The sequence below is a fragment of the Indicator indicator genome, chromosome 13 (assembly GCF_027791375.1).
Source record: "Indicator indicator isolate 239-I01 chromosome 13, UM_Iind_1.1, whole genome shotgun sequence".
Lineage (NCBI taxonomy): Eukaryota > Metazoa > Chordata > Aves > Piciformes > Indicatoridae > Indicator > Indicator indicator.
Window position 1 is genome coordinate 27,617,431 of NC_072022.1, and position 21,767 is coordinate 27,639,197.

The 21,767-nt window shown below is 48.7% G+C and overlaps 1 protein-coding gene across 1 annotated transcript in view; it reads left to right on the forward strand.

The window, feature by feature from the left end:
• The window catches only part of ARHGEF26 (Rho guanine nucleotide exchange factor 26), a 35,712-nt gene extending 18,557 nt beyond the window's left edge, over positions 1-17,155 (forward strand). Inside the window, exons 8-16 of the mRNA XM_054385769.1 lie at positions 3,517-3,669; positions 4,500-4,629; positions 5,080-5,154; positions 6,375-6,464; positions 8,389-8,543; positions 13,407-13,616; positions 16,024-16,091; positions 16,246-16,350; positions 17,013-17,155. Of these exons, the coding sequence (XP_054241744.1) occupies positions 3,517-3,669; positions 4,500-4,629; positions 5,080-5,154; positions 6,375-6,464; positions 8,389-8,543; positions 13,407-13,616; positions 16,024-16,091; positions 16,246-16,350; positions 17,013-17,155 (1,129 nt within the window). The remainder of the gene's footprint in view (positions 1-3,516; positions 3,670-4,499; positions 4,630-5,079; positions 5,155-6,374; positions 6,465-8,388; positions 8,544-13,406; positions 13,617-16,023; positions 16,092-16,245; positions 16,351-17,012) is intronic.
• The last annotated feature ends 4,612 nt before the right edge of the window (positions 17,156-21,767 follow it).

Below are 21,767 nucleotides of genomic sequence, written 5' to 3' on the forward strand. Positions count from 1 at the left end.
TGTTTACTCCTGCTACGTGCTGTTTGCTCCAGGATCATAAGCAGTTATCTTACAGAAGCAATTTTCTAACTCTAATTTGGCCTGAATAATTAGAATCTCTTACTTGCCAAATTAGACTTTTTTTAAATCCAGTGCAATCTAATTTTGGAATATGCAGGTAATGAGATAAGTCCTGCTTGGTTAATCTTTATCTAGGGCTGAAGGGAAGGGAAATGCTCACCAAAATGAGTCCTGGCCTCTGTTTAAGTAGCACTCAGAGAATCACAGAATGCATCAGGTTGGGAAGGACCCTCAAAGATCATCTTGTCCAGCCCCCTTGCTGTGAGCAGGGACATCACCAACTAGATCAGGCTGTGGATGAGAGTTTTGAGTTGTCAGTGAGACATGGCCCAGGCCCTGTAAGGTGAATTGTGTGGAAGAGTTCAGTACCATTCTGCAGGTACCACTGAGCAGCTGTGTTTGTGCAGCTGAATTAACTGGAGGTTGTGAGAAGGTTGTGGGTGTCAGTCACTGGTTAAAGCAGGGCCACTGAGAAGGGAAAAGGGGCTTAAGAAAACTGCCCCAGCTAGTGTTAGGAGGTTGTTGGTAATGGGGAAGATCATCCTGTTCCTGAGCTGCCTAAAGACATGGGAAGACCCTTAGCAAAGCCTCACAACCTTAAGGAGGAAACATGGAGCCAGGACAGACTGCTGGAGGGATCTCTGGTGTTTGTAGCTCTTGTGCCATGAAAAGGAACAAGCAGGAAATGAGTGAAACCTGCATTTCTGTCACACAGCCTGTGGGGAGGGTGTGAGGGCATTGCAGACTGGACCTCTCTGAAACAAGATAAGGAGAATCAAGTGCTGTCATGGATCTAACCTTAACCAGCAAGGCCTGGACTTGGCAGAAACAAGTGCCTCACATAAATCCTTCTGGTGCTAAGCAAGAAAGGCAGCCACACAGTGCAATCAGTGCATCCACTCAGTGCTGATATTCTGACAGAATCTGGCCTAAACCTGGCAGTTAGAGGTTTGTGTGATGCCTGGCTCAGTGCTTGTGTGTAGTAATTAGCAGATGGGATGCAAAAGGAGCGATAACCTCTGAGTCCAGCTTGGGTGCCTGCTTTGCTTACAAGTCTGTGTTGTGGGGCTGGGAGCTGGATGTGCTGCTTCTCTCAGCACCTCTTTTTCCTGTTTAAATAGCCAAGGTTTTTCCTGTTCTTACAATGGCTCTGGCTGATGATGTCATTGATGAAGCCCCCAGATAAGTTCTGGAAGTGGAAGTTGCAGCCCAGTGTGTCCCAAGTCCTTGTCAGGGAGCCATAAGCTACAGCAGGAAGAGTTGCTGCATTTCCTGCTTCCCTCAGCACAGCAAATTGGCAGTGTGCTGAAGAGCTCTCCCAGCTGTAAACATGGCTCAGTGGGCTGGGGTGGTTCATGAGAAACTGTAGCTGGGGCCTTGGAGACTCTTTTTATTCATTTTCTTTCCTTCTTAGACTCCAATGAAATTTCAGGGCACTGTAACTCGAGTGCTTGTCTGTGAGTTGTGTGAGATCTCCAAGCATGCTCCTGTGCTCCACCAGGCAATGCTGCTCTGGAGACTGAAAACCCAAACAAGGAGAGCATGATGCAGTCAGGGACAACTTGAACTACTTTGTACTCTGGAAAGGGGTGGCTGGAGGACAGGAAAATGGTGCAAGACTTTGCTATCTGAAGGGGCAAGGCTGTTGGATACTGCAGGGCCACTGACAGGGAAGGAAAAGTGATCACTGGAGGAGACAGTGGTGTCCTGTTTGTTGTTACCTGATAATCCTGACCAGCAGCACCTACTTCAGTCTGCAGTGAATGTCTCAACTCTAAGTAACAAAACCCAAACCCTTCAACCCTTGATTCTTCTGCCTGTGCAACTGACTGAGAGCCAGGCCACCACTCCATTCAGGCAGCTGCTTCTAAGCACCCCTCAAATATGTCTTCACTTCAGTGAGTCCATGTTGTTAAACACTTGTATGATCAACTCCTGCTCATCCTGGCCTCTTCTGACCTCTCTGAGGTTTGCAAAACAAGCTGTTGAGAGTGGTGGTGTGGAGGGTTGCAGGTTCTGAAGAGCCAGTGTTAGCAGTGACCAAGAAGCTCTTCCCCATGAGGGTGGTGAGACACTGGCACAGGTTGCCCAGGGAGGTGGTGGAAGCCTCATCCCTGGAGGTTTTTGCAGCCAGGCTGGAGGTGGCTGTGAGCAACCTGCTGTAGTGTGAGGTGTCCCTGCCCATGGCAGGGGGGTTGGAACTGGCTGAGCCTTGAGGTCCCTTCCAATCCTGACAGTTCTGTGATCCTGTGAAATAAAGGGCTGAAAGAAAGTGAAACTTTTCAAGCTGTTTGAGCTTGATGAGAGCTCATGTTCCAGGCATTGCCCTGCTTTGTGCTCTAGGAGGGTTCTTTTTTTAGCTGGGTTGCTCAGGGGAGCTGAGGATTGTTGCAGTGAATCAGGTTGCATACAGGCTGCAGACCAGGCTGGAAGGTGAAAGGTTTGCAGCAGCCTCTGAATGTTTCAAAGAATCCCTGCTACCAGTGTAGGTGATTCTGATGCCCTGTGATAGCTGAGCTGTGTCAGCTCCTGCACCCAGCAGTCAGAGGCTTGTAATGAGCCTTGCAGAAACAAAGGCTTCTGTTTGCTGGTGGTTAGCAGTGCCAGAAGCAGCAGAAATCTCTGAGACTGAAGGGAGCTGCATGTGGAGCCAGAGGATGGGCAGTGGGGAAGCTCTCAGAAGAGGCATGTAGGGGAAGGATTCAGCTGAGGATTTGGGGTTCTGTTGGCCTGTTCACCACTCCCAGTCTGTGCTTGGTGTTGGGGGTGGGCTGAAGCTCTGTGAGCACCTCCTCAGCTCATTCTGCTTTGCTCTCAGCAGAGCAGCTTGGCACAGCTATTTCAGTGTTCATTTCTGGCACTCTGCACCTTTGTTACAAGAGGAAATGAGTTAATGTGTGCTTGAAATTGGTCTGTTTCTCTTCCACCCTGTTTCTGGGCATTCCAGCCGAACCAGATCAGCAATGCTGCTTTGGCTGCTGACAGCTGGAGAATGGGAAGCGGCTTTGCCAGGGCTGCCTGTGCAGAGCTCTGCCAGGTGACACCAGCACCCTTTGGCTTGTGTCTGTGAAGATTCCCCTGGCTGCTCTGCCAGAGGAAAGATGAGCTCACCCTGTCACAAACCATCCCAGCTGGCACTGGTTTAGAAAGGCAGGGGTGTGTCAGGTGAAGGCAGAATCATAGAATTGTTAGGGCTGGAAGGGACCTTAAGGCTCATCCTCGTGGCCTTTCTCTGGACACTTTCCAGTACCTCCAGATCCTTCTTGTAATGGAGGCTCCAGACCTGGGTGTGGTGTGGTCTCAGCAGAGCGGAGTAGAGAGGGAGAATCCCCTCCCTGGCCCTGCTGGCTGCGCTTCTCTTGCTGCAGCCCAGGATGTGCTTGGCTTTCCGGGCTGCAAGTGCACAGAACCCTGCCCTTGGTTTGCAAATTGAGTAACTCAGTTGTCTTTTCACAGGTTCTTCACAGAGCTGGAGGCCCGGCATCAGAACAGCATCTTCATCGACGACATCAGTGACATTGTGGAGAAGCATTCCTCCTCCACCTTCGACCCCTACGTCAAGTACTGCACCAACGAAGTCTACCAGCAGCGAACGCTGCAGAAGTTGCTGTAAGAGCTCACCTGGGAACAGGTGGTTGCAAAACCACCTCCTTGTAGTGGGAGTCAGTAGGAGGCTGTGGGGTTTGCTGCAGGGCCTCCTGTGGCTTCCACCCAAGCATGTAGCTACATGCTTGGGCTTCTTTAGTGCACAGGATCACAGAATCACAGAAGGAAAAGGCCTTCAAGATCAGCTAGTCCAACACATCACCCAAACCCATCTAATCAAACCATAGCACTGAGCTCCTCAGCCAGTCTGATTTTAAACACTGCCAGGGACAATGACTGCACCACCTCCCTGGGCAGCACATTCCAATGGCCAACCTCTCTTTCTGTGAAGAATTTCTTCCTGACATCCAGGCTGAACCTCCCCTGGTGCAGCTTGAGACTGTGTCCTCTCCTTCTGTCACTGGCTGCCTGGGAGAAGAGACCAACCCCCACCTGGCTACAACCTCCCTTCAGGCAGTTGTAGACTGCAATAAGGTCTCCTCTGAGCCTCCTCTTCTCCAGGCTAAACAACTTCCTTCTGAAGTAACCCAGAGTGAAGGTGTGCCTGGCTGCACAGTCCTTGTGGCCACATTGCAGGCACCTTCCCAGGGCAGTGCAGTTCAGTCCACCTCAGACCTTCTCTCCTCCTGTCAGAGGAGCCTGTGCTCTGCTGGGGAGAAGAAGAGGTTTCTGCATGGCAGCACTGCTCTTGCATAGCTAAGTAACTGAAGCTGGAGGCTTAGCTGATGGGACTCCTTCAGGTCACAGGTTCCTGGCAATAAAATCATGGTGATTTGAAATGTAGCAGCTTTAGTGAAAGGTGCCATGGAAGCCTCTCCTCTTGTGCCCCCCAGAGCCACAAACCCTGCGTTCAAGGAGGCGCTGTCGCGGATCGAGGCCCACGAGGACTGCCGGAGCTTGCCGATGATCTCCTTCCTCATCCTGCCCATGCAGAGGGTGACTCGCCTGCCCCTGCTGATGGATGTGAGCACAGCTGGCCTGCTGCCTTCCCTTCCTGCTCTTCACTCAGTCTTCACCTTCTTGCACACTCAACTCCTAGTTCATTCCTGTCTGTTCATCTCTCACTCGTAGCAGGTTGAGGGCTGCAGATCCTGGTCTCTGGATTATAAAGGACTGTAGCATTTGTTCCCTGGCTGTGACAGGGGCTTCCTGCTCCCTCCTTCAGCAGTCAGATACTGAGACACTGGAAGAAAAATTGGGCAGGAAAGGGTCAAAATGGTTGTGACATCAGGGGGGCAGCCCTTACTGTGACACAGTGCTCTGAAGAGGTGATTTTGTGTTCCCTCATTTGGCCCAGTTCACAGCTGTGACTGCATCTCTTTGGTTTCAATGAACAGACCTGTAAAATTCTATTTTTTTTATTTTTTTTTTAAGCCTGGGGTTCTCAGGTAACTGACATTTGCTTTGTTCCAGACTATTTGCCAGAAGACTCCTAAGGATTCATCAAAATACGAGAACTGCAAGCGAGCTCTGAAAGAAGTGAGCAAGGTGTGGGCCTCAAAGCTCAGCTGCTGCACAGCTTCCTCTGCTTTTGGTTTCTTTCCCACTGGGTGCTTCTGACACTTCCATGTCCACACTGGGAAGTGGCTGCTTTTGGGTTTTGTTTAGTCACTTGGGAATCGATTCTCCTGTTTCTCACTCACAGTGTTCGCTGTGGACTTGGGCACATTCACTGTGCTTGCTGCCAGCTGTTCCACATGCCACATGGCCACAAGCCCAACACTGCCCAGCAGCAGAGACTAAGCCTTGAATCTTCTAAGCACACCTAGAGGTCTAGGGATGGGCTGGGGTTTGCCTCCAGGATCTCAGTTTCAGGACCTGTAGTGTCAGGCTGCTGTAAAATGTGAGGTGTTTAAAACCCTTTTTCTGCATGTTGAGTCTAGACACTGCCTTAGGCCTTGCACATGCTTGGCTGCTTTAAGGCAAAACCAGAGGGTTTTGTGCATAAAAAGTGCAGAGGGGGAGAGCACAGAAGGATTAAAACCTCTTGGTGGTTTTATTGAAGAGAGGCCACTAGAAGATGTTTTTATCTTAAATTACTGTTTGTTAGATCCCTAAACTCAGGTTCTGCTGCCAGCACAGGTCGGGGTCCCTGGCATTAGGTGCTGTGGGTCAAGAGGACAAAAGGCCTGGTGGAAGCTGGCAGATCCAGCAGGATGCTGTGAGGTTCAGGGGGATGCATTTTCAGGCCTTCTCCTCTTTGCTCATGGCAGCTTTGGGTTGGGTATTGGGAAAAATTTCTTTCCTGCAAGAGTGGTCAGGGATTGGCACAGGCTGTCCAGGGAGGTGGTAGAGTCCCCATCCCTGGAGGTGTTCAAGAAACCTGTGGCCATGGCACTTGGGGTAGATGGTTTAGTGGCCATGGTGGTGTTGGTTGCTGATTGTATTTGCTGATTTCAGAGGTCTCTTCCAACCAAAACAATTCTGTGATTCTCTGATGTGCTCCCATCCACACCTCGGTGAAGCTGTCAAAGGCTTTGGCATAGCCTCCCAAAGGGCAGCCCAGTGAGAGTGCTCCTGGGATGCTGCTTCCTTAACTGCCCAGGCTGCTGGGAGGGAGCTGGGTGTGCAGGGTGGGCACAGCACACATGGCACCACTGGATCAGTCTGAGGGTGGTTTGTGCAGAACTGCATTTTACAAAGGACCAGCAGCTGGTCTTGTGAGGCTAGAGTGCATCCAGCCTGCTCCATCAACCTCTCCTCTCCAGCTGGTGCGGCTCTGCAACGAAGGTGCCCGGAAGATGGAAAGGACAGAGATGATGTACACCATCAACTCCCAGCTGGAGTTCAAGATCAAGGTATGACCCTTGGTGCCCTCACTTAGCCACTGCTCCTTGGTGAGAAGAGGGGTTTAGTACCACAGGTAGTAAGGAGAGGTTCATGCAGTTAAAGGCAGACTGAGGCAATGAAGTGGGAACAATTTGCTGTCTGCTTTCCCTTGCTGCTTCAGTCAATCTTCAGCTGCTTTCACACTCAATTCCTAGTTGGTTCCAGTCACTTCATACCTTACTTTGCCAGGTAGAGGGCTGTAGGTCCTGGTCTGTGGCTTATGAAGGACCACAGGATGTTTTTCAGCTTGTTTAAGTATTTGTCTTTTCCAACTGTGAACCAAACCTGCCAACAAGGACACAGTGTGCTTACAACAATAACAGAGCACTTAGCAAGTGACCTCCTTGTGTTTGCTAACTGTGGTGATGAGTCTCTAGCCTTGGGGTAGTCTGAGGCCCTTGGGGAGCTTCATTCACAACATTCACACCTCCAGAAGCAGCCAGCAGTGTTCGGTCTCTCCCTTTCCCTGTGGGAAGGGGATGCCCACTCCTGATGCCACAGCAGGAGGCCCTGTGTAGTTGTTCCCTGTGCATGCTGTTGACCAGCAGCTCTCGGTGGTTCCACATCAACTTTGGTTTTCTTTTTTTTTTTTTTTTTTTTAATGCAAGTTTTTCCCTTTCTGCAACTTAACTCTGCTCCTTGAGTGGTGTTGACCTGCTGTGTGGTTTGAGAGCCTGCCAGCTGGCCTGTGAAGTGCTGCTCTGGCCCTGTGTCAGTGCATTCTGAAGCCCTGACAGGCTGCTCAGTGTACACGAGCTGGAGTAGCCAGTGAGGAGAATGGGATGGACTCCCTCCCTGGGAGTACAGAGCAGGGAGGAGGAATTTGTAGTTCATCCTCAAACAGAAATTCTCCAAGTGGTTTTTGTCTGTGAACCAGTCACCGTGGTGCTGTAATTCTGGGGTATAACAGCATGAAATTAGGTAAAGTATTTCTGTTCTTGCTCAGCCTTAGTGTTTGGGGTTTTTGTTAGGTGACTTTGTTAGGTGGAGCTGTGCAGTGTTTCATGGCAGCACAGGAGATGCTCAGTTCTGAACCCTTTTGTACATGACTGAGCTGTAGAATTGCATTTTTAATATTCAGGAGGGTTTGTTCTTACATTTGTAATCTCTAGCACCAGAAAAATGGTGGTTTGGTTTTTTTTCCTGCAAATGTGCTTTTGTGTTTGGGGAACAGATCTGTGACTCGTGTGCTGGAGCATCCAGCCCAAAGTCTTCTGGTTTGTCAGGTCAGGAAGAGTGCAATGATGCAGCTGTCAGGGCAATGTGGGGCAGCCTTCCCCTGCCCTGGACAGGAGGCACAGGGCTCTGTGGTGCTGCTGGGGGCAGGAACAGCACCTTTGGAAGATCTGTTCTGTGGTGCTGCTGTGTCAGAGGCTCTGTGAAACCCCACTTGGGGCTCAGACAAGGGGGTGGCAGCAGGGAAAATGAGGAGTCCATGTTTTGTTCTGCCAACAGCAGATCCCAGAGCTCAGGATGTGGTTTTGGTGTGGGACTGAGGCAGGCATGGGCAGGCTGGAGCTGGCTATGGCAGGGGCAGCTGGGGCTGGAAGGAAGGAAGGAGACAGCCCATGCAGAATGGAGGTGACAGCTGCCAAACTGCATGAGGAACTCCTGCTTACAGGCATGTGAGAGGTGCTGTGAACGAGGGCAAAAGGCAGTTTTCTTCATTAGCCAATCCTGCAAGACCCAGAATGAATCTGGACAGCAGCAAAGAATTCAGGGAACTTTGAGAAGTGTCTGCAGGCTGCTGCTTGTGTGACTTGAACTTGATACGCTCTGTTCTGAGCTCGTGCTCCTGGTCTCCAAGTTCCTCAAGTGTTTCTAGCACACTCTTACCTGATGTTTAAAACCCTCTCCTTCGGAGGCTCAAGATGCTGCCTGCTTGCTTTATAGCCTTTTCCCCTGGTTTCCTCTTCCCGGTGGCTGGTGAAAAGGGGTGAGCTGACAGCGTATGTGGAGGAGCCTGGCCTCTTCTCCAAAAGAACTTCCAAGCAGCAGCTCTACTTCTTCCTCTTCAATGATGTCCTCATCATCACCAAGAAGAAGAGGTAAGAGCTTCACCAACACAAAATTGCCTTGACCAGCTGGCTTGTCACTGCCTTTTCACATTATGCCTCACCCAAAAGCTCTGGCTGTGGAACAGCAAACCTGGTCCCATCCACAGCACTTGATCAGTGTTTTGTAGCCACTTGCTTGTTGGGAAGAGGAGATAGAGAAGCAAGTGTCCCTGGTACACCTACAGCACAAAGGAGGAGGAACTAGGGAATAAATATGAAGTCCAGGAAACATTTTTGAAGCCATTGATAGCTTTATTAAGCTGTGCTAGAGCAAGTGGAGAAGTGAAGTGAGTTTGCAGTGCTGCTCTCTCAGTGACAAGGATTTTGTTACACAGGATTTGGTTCTGGCAAACAGGATTGAAATTCCAAACTGTCAAACAAATTAAAGTCCATCCTTAATGCCTGAGCAAAGGGAGAAGCTTTGGGGAGGGTAAAGCAGCAGTGACTGTCATTGCCCTCCATGCTTCCCACAGGGAGGCTGTTCTGAGGATGCTGCATGGGAGATGACTTCCAGCAGTCTCCACTGTGGTTTACCTCCCCAGCACTGGAATGGAAGTTCCATGCCCTGCTGTTACTAAGGGAGAACACTTGACAGATAAGCCTTATTCCTGAGGCTAAAAGCTGTTAGGAAGAACAATTATTTTGCCTCTAGATGGGCCAGTTAAACCAAACACCAGCTGTTTTTAAAGACACCCTGCTGGGAAACCTCCAATCCACAGTTTAAATTTGAAGGAGTGATGTCTGATATCAAACCTGGGAAGAAAGTGCTGATATTTAAGCAGAGGGAAAGCCAAATTAAAATGGAGGGGGGAAAAAATACTGAAGCAAAGGGGTTTCAGCGAAGAGGAGAAGAAATAACAGGCTCCTCCCCAGCTACCTGGCTGAGGTGAAGATGTTCCTGAGATGCCATGTTAGCTGAAGTGCCTCTCTGAGGATCCCTGGCTCCACCCTGGCAGCACAGAGTACCACACCCCATTTAACCCTTCCTCTCCTCCTGGGACTGCTGCCACATCTCTGCCTTGGTGGCTGAGCAAAGGCTGCTGGGCCACCAGTGAAGAGTCTGTTCTCTGTGTGGTTGTGCTGTGATGGGCTTCTGTGTGATGGCTGCTTGTCCAGCTCATCAATCAGATTTGGAGATGATTTGCTGTGAAAGCTTAGAGGCTTTTCAACTCTAACAGCTTGCAGCTGTTGGGATGGGAATGTCCTAACTGGGCCCAGCAGCCAGAACTCAGGAGTCAGTCACTGTTCCAAGACCTCCTGAACAAACATCTAACTGGCAAAGAACCTGAATGGCCACCAGCCTCCCAGACACTGGATGTGAAGCAGGGACTCTGCCCAAGTGTTCATCATGCTTGAGCTCTTGCTCTTTCTCCCAGCCAGTGTTCCCATGGCCACCACAGCAGTGGACAGAAATACTGGTTGCTAGTTGAAACTCAGTGTTTGTGTTTGTTTTCACTTAGCAGTTGTTTCAGAAGATTCTTAATGTGACACAAACCACCCCTCCTCCTGCATGTCTTTGTCAGGTTCCTCTTAGCATCCTGGGGTTGTGTGTGTGGGAATCAAGATCCAGCTTTCTGAAACACTAGAGATTGTCTCAGCTTCTCAGTGTGCTCATGCACAATTCCTTTAATTAGCCCCAAACCTCTATTAAGCCATGTTCTCTCTGCTTCAGGACCCATGAAGCCATTGGTGTCATTGGTCTGGAGCTCTAGAAGAGTCTGCTGTGGCCAGCTCACTTCTTATGTGATTTTTGGTTTTATTTTTTAAATTCTATACTGTAAGGATCATGGACACCACAGCCTCATCAAATCATAGAGTCCTAGAATGGCTTAGGTTGGGAGGGACCTCAGAGGTCATCTACTCCATAGAATCACAGAATTGTTAGGATTGGAAGGGACCTCAAGGCTCATCCAGTCCCAACCCCCCTGCCATGGGCAGGGACACCTCACACTACAGCAGGTTGCTCACAGCCACCTCCAGCCTGGCTGCAAAAACCTCCAGGGATGAGGCTTCCACCACCTCCCTGGGCAACCTGTGCCAGTCTCTCACCACCCTCATGGGGAGGAATTTCTTCCTCGCATCCAATCTGAATCTCCCCATTTCTAGTTTTGCTCCATTCCCCCTAGTCCTATCACTCCCTGACACCCTCAAAAGTCCCTCCCCAGCTTTCTTGGAGCCCCCTTCAGATACTGGAAGGTCACAAGAAGGTCTCCTGGGAGCCTTCTCTTCTTGACTGAACAACCCCAACTCTCTGTTCTCATAGGAGAGGTGTTCCAGCCCTCTGCTCATCCTCCCTGCCATGGGCAGGGACACCTCTCAACTGCTCAAGGCCTCATCCAGCTTGGCCCTGAACACTGCCAGGGAGGAGATATCCACAGCCTCCCTGGGTAGCCTGTTTCAGAGTCTCACCACCCTCATGCTGTGAGACCTTCTTCCTAAGATCCAGTCTAAACCTACTCTCCTTCAGCTTCAAACCATTTCTCCTTGTCCTGTTTTTAGACACCCTCTTGAGAAGTCCCTCTGCAGCCTTCTTGTAGGATCGCTTCAGGTACTGGAAGGCAGCTCTGAGGTCCCCTAGGAGTTTTCCCTTCTCTAGGCTGAACAACCCCAGCTCCCTCAGCCTGTCCTCAAAGCAGAGATGCTGCAGCCTGAGTTAATCAGAACTGTGTGCAGGGGCTTTAAAGATCCCTGAAGCAGCTGGAGCTGTGCTGCTGGAAGGTTTGATGTGTTTGTGCCTGTGTCAGTGGTACCTGAGCAGGGAGCTGTGGTTCCAGCCCTGAGACTGGACAACACCAGGAAGGTGTTGGGAGGAATTTTGGTACTGGTTGGGGACCTTGAGAAAAACAAACAAGGAAGAAAAATGTTTAAGTACTTAAAATTGACAGGCAAAAAAGCAAAGGCATAGCCCACACAGCTGGAGTAAAAGCTTTGTTTTTACAATGTGCTCTGCAAAGCCCTTGGCACTTAACTTCAACAGAGAAATTCTTGCACTGCTGTGAGTCACAGAAAGCAGCAAGAGCTGGGAGTTGAGTCACTGTGGCTTAGCCTTTCCTTCTGAAGGATTAAACATGAGAGTTTGGAGCATTCTCTTAGCTCCTGAGGTGTCTGCAGGTGTATTTGACAGCCCAGGGAATGAGTAGAACATATCCCCACAGACAGGCAGTTCTGAGCTCTCTGCTTTCCTCTCATACCTGAGCAGTCAGCAAGGAGGAGCATGATTCACCCTGCAGGTGTCTGGGGTCGCAGCAGCAGCTCAGTGCTTGGCTTGCTGTGGATCTCTGGCAGCAAAATTAATCCTCTGAAGTATTTTTTGTCAATTATTTTAATGAGCCACAGTAAGCTGAGGCTGTAGTGCTGCTGTTCAGTGCTGGAGACTGAGATCTGCACTGCTTTTAGTTTCAGGTAGAGTCTGTGTAGGTGGACCTTGAGCTTGAAGGACCCCAAAATGTGACAAAGGCAGGGATGTGTGGGCTGGGAGGCAGAACTGGCTTTATGCCTATTTAAGTGGCTCTTGCCTACCTCTCCTTGTTGTACCAGTGTAGGACAAAACAGCTGAAGAAGTTTGCAAGCTTGCAGGCCGTGCTGAGGTCTCCTGGTGACCTGGCAGATGCAGCTAAGGCAGTCTGGGAAGCACACTTGCAAGCTGCCATGGAAACAGCTTCTTGAGCTGCTTCTCTTGTGATCAATTGCTGATAAGTACTTAAGTGATTTTTTTAGCTGGATTTCATGACTTGAAGCATTTGGAATTGCAGTTATTTGCCCCTTGAGCCTTGGTACAAGTAGGTAGCAAAATCAAGAGCGAGGCTAAGGGGTTGGGCTCAGGCTCAGGGCAGAGCTCTGGGTAGGATGCATGGCATGTCTGAAGCTGAAGCCTGTGCTATAAGTACATGGCAGGGATGGAAGAGGGGCTGAGGTGCCAGCTCCCTGCTGTGGCAGTGGCACAGGCCTTCTCCAGACCTGCTGCTTCTGCTCTGCCTGTCTCACCTGGCAGGAGATGCTGATGAGCTGAGGTGGTTCTGCATTCGGAAATGCAAGGCTGCTGCTGAGGGAAGTGTGTTTGTGTCTTCAAGCCCTGCTGCTCTTAAATCTAACAGCTCTGTGTTCTGATTGGTGATGGTGATATTATGACCACCCCTCCACTTAACACTTCAACCATAAGCAAAGCTTCTGATTTGAATCCTTTCCTAGAACTCTTTTGAGTCACTTAGAGTTCAGTACATGTAGCAGTATTTACTCCTAGAGCTGTTGTATTTATTTACAGAGGACTTTTTAAGAGGTAAGTGGCACAGTGGATTCTGCAAGAGTCCTGATCTAGCTGGGGATGTCCCTGCTTACTGCAGGGGGATTGCACAAGATAACCTCTAAAGGTCCTTTCCAACATGATGCATTTTATGATTCTGTTATTCTAGAAAAGCCTTTGCCTAGAGTTCACAGGTGACTGAGGTTGTTTTGGGCACAAGAAAAGGGGACTGTTAGTTTTTTTTTTTTTCTCCTGTAGCAGTCTAAAATTAAGAGTCTGTTGTTCACTTGAAGCTCCAGAAGAAGACAGTGCAGTTCTGTACCACTGCTGTGCCTGGTCTCTAGTGTAGGGGGTTAAGTTGAGCTCACACTATCTCAAGACCACCAAAGTCATTTAACTGTGCCACTAAACAAAGTTGTACAGCGTTTAAAACCTCTGTCTTGGCAAATGGATGGTTTCAAACCCAAATGAACAGAAAAGCTCAGAATCTGAGGTGCTGGAAGAATCGTGGTGTAGTCTTTAGTTAACAGTGGATTGTGTGTCTGAGTTTGCTCGCTGCTGTACCTCCTGAACCACTAACTGCTGGGTTTTTTCCTCTCCTCTTTGCTCTGGAGTGAAGAGAGTTACAACGTGACGGACTACTCCCTGAGGGAGCAGTTGGTGGTGCAGCAGTGTGACAGTGAGGACCTGACCTCCTCTCCTGTGAAGAACACCTCAACCATGCTGTACTTGCGGCAGAGCTCCACTGCTCACCTCTTCCGACTGGCGGTGCTCAGCAACCACGCCGGGGAGCGCGTGGAGCTGCTGCTGGGGACAGAGACTCAGTGAGTACAGGGTGACTGCTGCTGCCACCTTTCACCCTAGCCCTGCCCAGGGCAGTGCAGAGAGCCCAGCCTCTGTCTGGCACGGTTAAGTCTCAGTGAAGCAACCCTCTGCCTGCAGTGGGTCCTGCTCAGTCACAGCCAAGTGCTGACAATGCCACCTGTGAGCTGCTGGTTCTGCACTGTCTCCAGCTTTGATCAGTGTTGCTGATCTCTAACAAGTGGCACAGGAGGGGAGTATGCAGCTGTTTAATGCCCTCTAGACAGCAGAGTAACTCACTGGAATGCAGTAGTGTCTCTAAACCCAGTGCAGTTTATCTAATGGAATGTCCTCAAGAGAGGACTCAGCAGTGGCAGTGTCCTATTGGTGTCATTCCCTGAGGTCACACTTGTAGGAGTGGTGGAGGAGTAGATGTGCTGCAACCCTGTCAGCTGCAGAACCCATTGTTAGGTGCTGTAGTTTTCAGGACAAGAATTCGCCACTCCTCTGCCTTGGAGACTGTGGCAGATCCTCAGCCAGGGTCTTCTGAATTTCTTCTGGTTGTTACTGGGGAGGCAAACAAGAGCAGCAGGGCAGAATTCAGTCGTTTGGATTTCATGGGGTTTAGGGGAGTTGTGAAAGGAAATGCCATTTAATTTATTTTCAGTTTAAATGGCTTTGTAGTTTAAAAAAAAGGAAAAATCACAGTTGTGCTGCATAACACAACTGTTAGTAAACTACACATCCTAAGGATTGCACATTGCACTGTGTAAGGGTCCTGCTGTTTAATGTCAACTGCAAATATCACCGAAGTCCCACAGTCATCTCTGGGCTTGGTTTAAATGCTTGTCTAGCAAGCCCCAGAGCCAGAAGCCAAACACAGATTTTCTGCCCTGCTGAGCTCTTCAGGTAGTTTATAATCATGGTATTATCTTTCATGTTCTATTGTAATAGTACAGCTGTAAGAGATATGTAATGATGTTCATAATTATTTAATAACCCCAAACACAGTTATGAGCTGGAGGAGACAGGCCCAGGGGTGTCCTGGGGCACGATGGTGTCAGTGCAGGGTGGCCTGGTGCAGCCATGTGGTAGTGACTGTTGTGGTTGGGTGGTGCAGCAATGGGACCAGTGCTGGGTTAAGTGAGTTCAGCAGTGCCCAGGGAGGAGGTGCTGGGGTAGAGTTGGGCCTTGTTGGCCTGGCACAGCTCTGGAGTGTTCTCCTTTAGGAAGCAGCAACAAGCAGTGTCTTGTTCTTGGGGGGCACATACCCAAGAGTCATGCCTGCTCTGTGCTGCTATTGGTACCCCCCAGCCTCAAGAGTGGATGCTGGCATCTGCATGAGTGGAGCTGGCGGTGGGACAGGGGAGATCAAACAGTGCTCCAGACATGGCCTGGAAAAACTGACAGCCTGGGGTTTGCTCTCAACACTTAGAATAACCCTGAAAGGAGCTACAGAGCATGAAGGAGGCCTGGTAAAGCTCTCATTGTAAAGCCAGCAGATGATTCAGGCTTGTTTGGGAACAGGGTAGCAAATGCAGTATGTTTGCAGTTGTCTGGGCTGCTCATGAAGGGACATTTTGTTCTGCAGATGTATTCTTGATCTGCTAGACACTGGAACAGCACCAGCAGGCTGGCACTGTGGGTCAGGGGTAAATATGCTGAGAAGAATGGCTTTAGTTAAAAACTACCTGCGTTGTAAAGTAGCACTCTAGGTACAGAAAAAGTTCACTCTGAGGAGGCTGCACCTTTTGCACAAGTGTTCTTGCTGACACAAAGCTTTCTAGCAGTTTGATCATCTTTGGTTACTTCATGTGCTGCATGCGTGGGTCCCAGTATCTCTGCTGGGTCAGGAACTGTCAGAAGGGCACAAGATAAGATACACAGCACATGGACTATGGATCAGCATGTGCTGAAACTGGGAGACAGCCTGGCAGCAGCCCTGAGAGAACACTCCCAGCAATCCTGCTGGATTAATGACTCCTGCTGCATTTATACATCAGATGGGGGCTTGGGGGTTTGTGTGTGTTTGGTTGGTTTGTTTGGTTTGGTTTTTTTTTTGTTTGTTGTTGTGTGGTTTTTTTTTTTTGTTTTTTTTTTTTTAGCTAAATAAGAAGTATTGGTCACAGACTTTAAGGAAGCAGTTCACCTGCATTACTTATTTAAAGGTATATGAGACATCATGCCTGGTGTCTCTCATGCTTGTAAGCTTTTTTTCCTTAATCCAGTTTGCTTAAAATAGTGTTTGTTTGAGTAGCAGATTACTAGCAGGAGTGTGACACCTTCTGGCCAGATTGGAGAGGAGGGAAAAGTAGATTTGGCTTCTTTCTGTAGCCAGTAAGAAAGAGGCAAAATGAAACACAGCCTCTTGGCCAAGGGAGCAGTTGGAGAGCATGAGCTGGGACCCAGAGCTGTCTTTGCTGCTTGCAGGAGTGACCGAGCTCGCTGGATCACAGCACTTGGCCAAGACAGAGATGGACAGACGACAGACAGGACCAGTAAGTGAGAGATTCTGGGCAGCTTTGCCAGGGCAGCAGAAATGCATTGCCCCTTAGAGGGGATGGGAGCAAGGGTGGCCTGTGGGACAGTGTAAGTAGATGTACCAAAAGCTGCTCTGTACTACCCTGTCTAATTCAGCTTGTCTTTGCACAGCTCTGACACAGGTAGAGATCACCCGGACCTACACAGCCAAGCAGTCTGATGAACTCTCTCTGCAGGTTGCTGATGTTGTCTTGGTTTATCAGAAAGTCACTGATGGTGAGTGAGTTTTGCTGTCAGGAGCCATCTGTCCCTTCTTCAGGGGAATCCTGCTAGAAAGATCCTGTTCCTGCTAGCATTGGCCCTACAATGGATGGAGGCTCAGCTTCCAGCAGTCTCTGCTGAGGCAACAGCTGGTCAAAGTAACTCAGGACCCGGCCTGATTTCTAGAGATCATAGCAGCAGAAAGGATGTGCTGGCCAAGAGATGAGGAATGGTCACAAACAGCTTGAATGCTGCCTCAATGAGTGAGCGAGCAGCAGGTTTGCCTGAGAGACAGGTTGGTAGTGGTGTCACGTGCTGTGCTGACTACCTGGTAGCTCCAGGGGTCTAGCCCAGGGCCTCTGCTAAGTTTGCACCCTGAGAACAGCAGCAGGTGATTCTGACAACTCACTGCTCACTCCTAACTTACTGTTGTTACATAGACAACCAGATTGTACTGCATTGCTTTCTCTGTATTGCCATTAGTCTTTAGATTATGTCAAACTCCATTTGAGTTACAATATTTATATTTATGACATGTATTTCATACAGTATTTATTTTTACAGACTATTTTGTCCTTAGACTGCTGTATAAAAATAATCTGCCAGCCCTCCTTTAATCTGGTGCTTTGTGTAGCATAGAGTAGTGCTGAATGCTGTTCCCCTTTGTTCCCGTGCAGGGTGGTACGAGGGGGAACGGCTGCGGGACGGGGAGAGAGGTTGGTTCCCCAGGGAGTGTGCCAAGGAGATCACCTGCCGTGCCACGCTGGACAAGAACATGGAGAGGATGGGACGCCTGCTGGGACTGGAAACCAACGTCTAGAGCGGCTCTGGGGCTGTAGCACACTACAGGATTTGCACTAGCTGCTGGCAGCAGCAGCCCCACAGCTGTCAATAGAAGCCATGGGGCACTAATGCAGAAATGTAGGTAATGAAGCACTGCTTTGGACGCTTTGTCCCCTTTTTTGGTTTGTGTTGCAAGAGCTCTGAACTGAAACCTGGCTCAGGCAGTCATAGATTTCAGCTAGGAGGAGTTTTTCAGGCACTGGAGATCAGCCACACATATGACCTCCATTTCAGTTTCAGCTGTAGTTCCTCCTTGCTTGCCTCTGTGTATTCCTTCTCTCTCTGATTTTGAGCCTTCTGCCTTTCTACCAGCAGCAGAACTCAGTGGAGACTGAAGACCAGAGGCCTCACCCAGTCCTTTGAGCTGTAGGTGAACAGCAGCATTGCTTAGGAAACTCCAGTGTTACACCTCTGTACCAGAGTAGATTAATGTGACACAACCAGGAGGTGTCCCAATCTGTGCATAAGCTGAGCTAGAAAACCCAGTTCTAGAATGCCCTGTGATTCACACAGGACTCTACCTCTGCAGCACGAGGCCCAGCTCTCCCAGGTTCTGAGGGATGTTGACAAAGCTGCCCCAGGCTGCAAGAATAATCCAGGAGTGCTCAGACTGCAGTACCTATACTGCAGGTACTGCTAGCCCCTTGCTTTCAGAGCTCACTTTGGTGCTGCCTCACACCTGCTTGTCTCTGCTTTAGAAGAGACTCCTCACAGGTGCACTACACCCAACACCCACACAACTTTGGCATCCACAGATTGGCTTTGGAATTTCACACCAACCACCACCATTGCTTGTGGTGTGAAGGAAATGCACTCACAAAGTAAATGCCCCTGCATCCTCTCTGTACATAGGTGTGAGTTTGTATTATAGACCTCCTCACCTTCTCCAGGACCAGCTGACAGCTCAGCAGGTAAAATGCAGACTCCATGCTCAGTAAGAGTGAGGGGAGAGCTTCCTCTTGTTGCATTCCCTGTCCTTTTACAAGGGGCTCTGTCTTGTTGGACACCAGTTTGTGACTGAAGTGGATGTTTATGAAGATGCATCTGTAACAAAGTACAAGAGGAAGGTAATCATTCTGTGCAAGAGCCTTCCCTTGGCAGCCTGACTGTGGTTCTACAGCCATGTAAATTAATTTATAAGTAGACTGATAAAATAATGAGAAACTGTAAATTGGACAAAAGACTTATTTAACATTGTTAAAATATTAGCAGTATTTTTACTAATTTTATTATATACAGGCAGATGTTTAGTAGCTGAATGTATAAATCCAGACATTTTATTCAGATTTTTTAATACCCTGTATATATTTTTCATGCCTAGTTTTTCCAAAAATGCTGTAATGTTTTGTAAAGACTTTTTTTTTCCTATTGTTGGACACAGTTCTTCAGGAATTAAATACTTCTGTGATTTTATAGGACAACAATCAATAAACCACTTTTAAATTCTTACTAAAAAGAGCCCATCCAGCAGTAACTGTTCTCTAACTGATAGGATTCTAAGTTTCCTGTTGTCAAAAGCAGCAGTGCCATAGCTTCTGCTGTCCTAGAGCCACTTTACCTGTACACCCTTGAACCCATACCTAAAGTGGAAGCTCAGGAGAGCATCTTCTCTGCAACTCTGCTGGTGACAGAAAAATGGGAAATGGCCAAGAACCGAAGGCTCCTCACCTGCCTTCCCTGTTGATAGAGCATGGCTGCAGTGGGAATGGGCCTACAGCCAGAGTAAAAGCATGTTATGAAGGGCAGTGTCCAAGTGGCTCTTAAACACTGGCCACCTCATGGCATTAACCCTCTCTCCAGGGGCCTCTGCCAGTCTCTGGCCACCCTCTCAATAAAGAATGGCTCTTCATGGCCAGTCTGAACCACCCCTGACAGACACAGCATCTTGTCCCTGCATGCCAGGAGAAGAGCTCAGCACCTCTCTCCACAGCTTTGGAAGATGCAGAGAACATGAGGTCACCCCTCAACCCACTCCTCTCTGCACCAGACAAACCCCAACTCCTCAGCTCCTTCTCACAGCACCTGCCTGCCACCCTTCACCAGCTGCCAAGACCCTGGAATCCAGTCCATGTGCACACTGCAGAAAATAATGCAAACAAATAACCAAGAGAGAAGGCTGAGACAAGGCCCTGTTTAGAGCCCTGGTGAAAGGCAACTGTTGGATCCAACTCTTGTGCTAATGATAGCTGAATGAGACATTAAATTAGTCACAATAAATGCTGCAAAACTATTGCAGTTATTTACAATGCACACCTTACCTGCAGTTAGTCTACATTTAGCAGCTAAACACTCATTCTTTGGTATATTTGCCCCACCTGCACAATGCCTGAGCAAAGGAGACTGAAAAAGGTAGCTTCTGGTGAGCAGCAGCTCCTGAAGAGCAGTGGGTCTCGTGGAGTAGCTGCTGCCATGACTGTTTTCTAAGCTATACCACTCCAGTCTGCACCACACAGTAAGACACTGCATCACCTCCTGCTCAGTGCAGCACCAGCATGGCCCTGGCAGGCACAGCACAGCTCACTGGCATCACCTCTCCAACTCTGCCATTCTAGTCTAAATTGCAGCACAGCTCAAACAGGTCTTAAAGCTCTAAACTGCTTGTCCTGCTCTGCTGTCTTCTATTAAAGTTTGTATAAACACATGTGCGTAAGCTAAGGGTTTGTGTGCTGCCTTTTTTTCCCCTGCCAGCAACTCAACTTTTTTCAGCCAAAAAAAAAAAAAGTGATCTTTTTACTGACTTGCTCTAAGATAAGCACTTCCATTGCAAAGGGAATGAACTAAAGCCACATTCATTACTTTCAGCCATGTGCACACACTCACCTCCCCAAGGAGGAGGACATGACACTAATTAAACAGTCCAGCAGAGCTGGAATGCAGCTGCAAGTTTGTTAACAGTGAAATCCACTTTCATTTGTGCAGGGCCTGGGCTCTGCACCCCTTTCTTACATCACTTCTCTAATCAGGATTTAAGCAAGCTGACAAAAACAAGAGGCCCTCAGTTCCCTCAGTTTCATTTTACATGATGCAATTCAATCCATATTCTGTAAGGTGGGCAGAAAAGCAGTGCTACAATGCAGCATTGTCCTCCACCTCCATCTCAAAGAGCACTTCTGTTCTCATTGCACAAATCTCATTTGCTAAAAAAGAAAAAAAAGTAAAAAGCAGCCCCACTTTAGCCCACCTCAGCCTCATGAAACAGTTCCTGTGCAGCATCAAACATGAACATACCTTAAACTATAGAATATATACAGGGAAACAAGTTCGTGTGAAGATCCTGTTCCTCAACACAGTCAAGTAGACAACACAGGACTGCTAGAAACAAACCTAGAGTAAATTCTTAATATTTGAGGAAATCTGAGGTCCTTTTTACTGGAAACTACAGAGAGAGTGCTGCTCTTACTTAGTTCCACTGTAGTCTGCACATGACTTTTCAACAGCTGCATTGTAACAACATCAAACTGGAGATAACACCAAGGTCAGGATGAATTCATTACCATCACTGATTTCTGTTTAATTCCATAACCAGGACTTCCAGAAGATGCTAGAAACTCCTAACAGGCAGAAACAGCCCTCATTAAGTTCACTATGAACTGGAAAGACAAGTAACTATGGCTAGCCCTGTAACAAGGCATGGATAAACCCTCTACATCAGCAGTACCTCACAGACTGTTTAATAACCAGATGCCATGGCTTAACCCTGCTGTGCAGCTCAGCCCCACACAGCCAGTGGGATGGGGAAGAGAATGGAAGGGAAACAAGGAGAGGTTGAGCTAAAGACAGTTCAATTGAGAAAGCAAAAGCCATGTGTGCCAGCAAAGCTAAACAAGGAATCCCTTCACTTCCACCAGAAAGCAATTCACAAAATCACAGAATATCTCCAAGAGAGCTGGGCTCCATCCTGCCTAAGTCACCTGAGAAGACAAACACCACAACTCTTAATTATTCCCCCTTCCTCCTTTGTCTCCCAGCTTTCATTGCTGAGCAGGGTCTATGGCTGCTGTGGGTTATCTCTTTGGCCAGGTCAGCTGGGGACAGCTGTGTCCCCTCGCAACTGCTTGTGCACCCCAAAGACCACTGGTTGGTGGGACAGCAGGAGAAAGGCCTGGATACTGCACAGGCCCAGCTCAGCAATGCCTGAAACATTCCTGTGCTACCAACACTGCTTCATCACAAATCCAAACACAGCATCACACACAGCTACTATGAGGAAAAGGGACTCTGTCCCAGCCCAAACCAGCACACCAAGCACTGGGAAAAAGGTTACTTTTCAAACTCTGAACACTGGTTTCTGATATGTTTCTGCTTTAAAGTATGTTAAGCTACATGCTTTAAGAGCATTCATGAACCCACGATCACCTCAGTCTGTATTTCTTCTGGTGGTGGTCCTGACACCACAGTCTGGCACTGATCCTCCCCAGTTTGGGGGGTCTGAGGGAACTGCTGTCTCCAATTTGTTTAACCAATGCTGCTGTTCTTACACCCAGGCTCTGCTGTTGCTACCACTTCATTTTGCCCTGCAGATAGAAATTGAGCCATCATTTAAGTACTGCAAAAACCAAGAACAACAAAGCTGGTACTGCAGCCCCCCC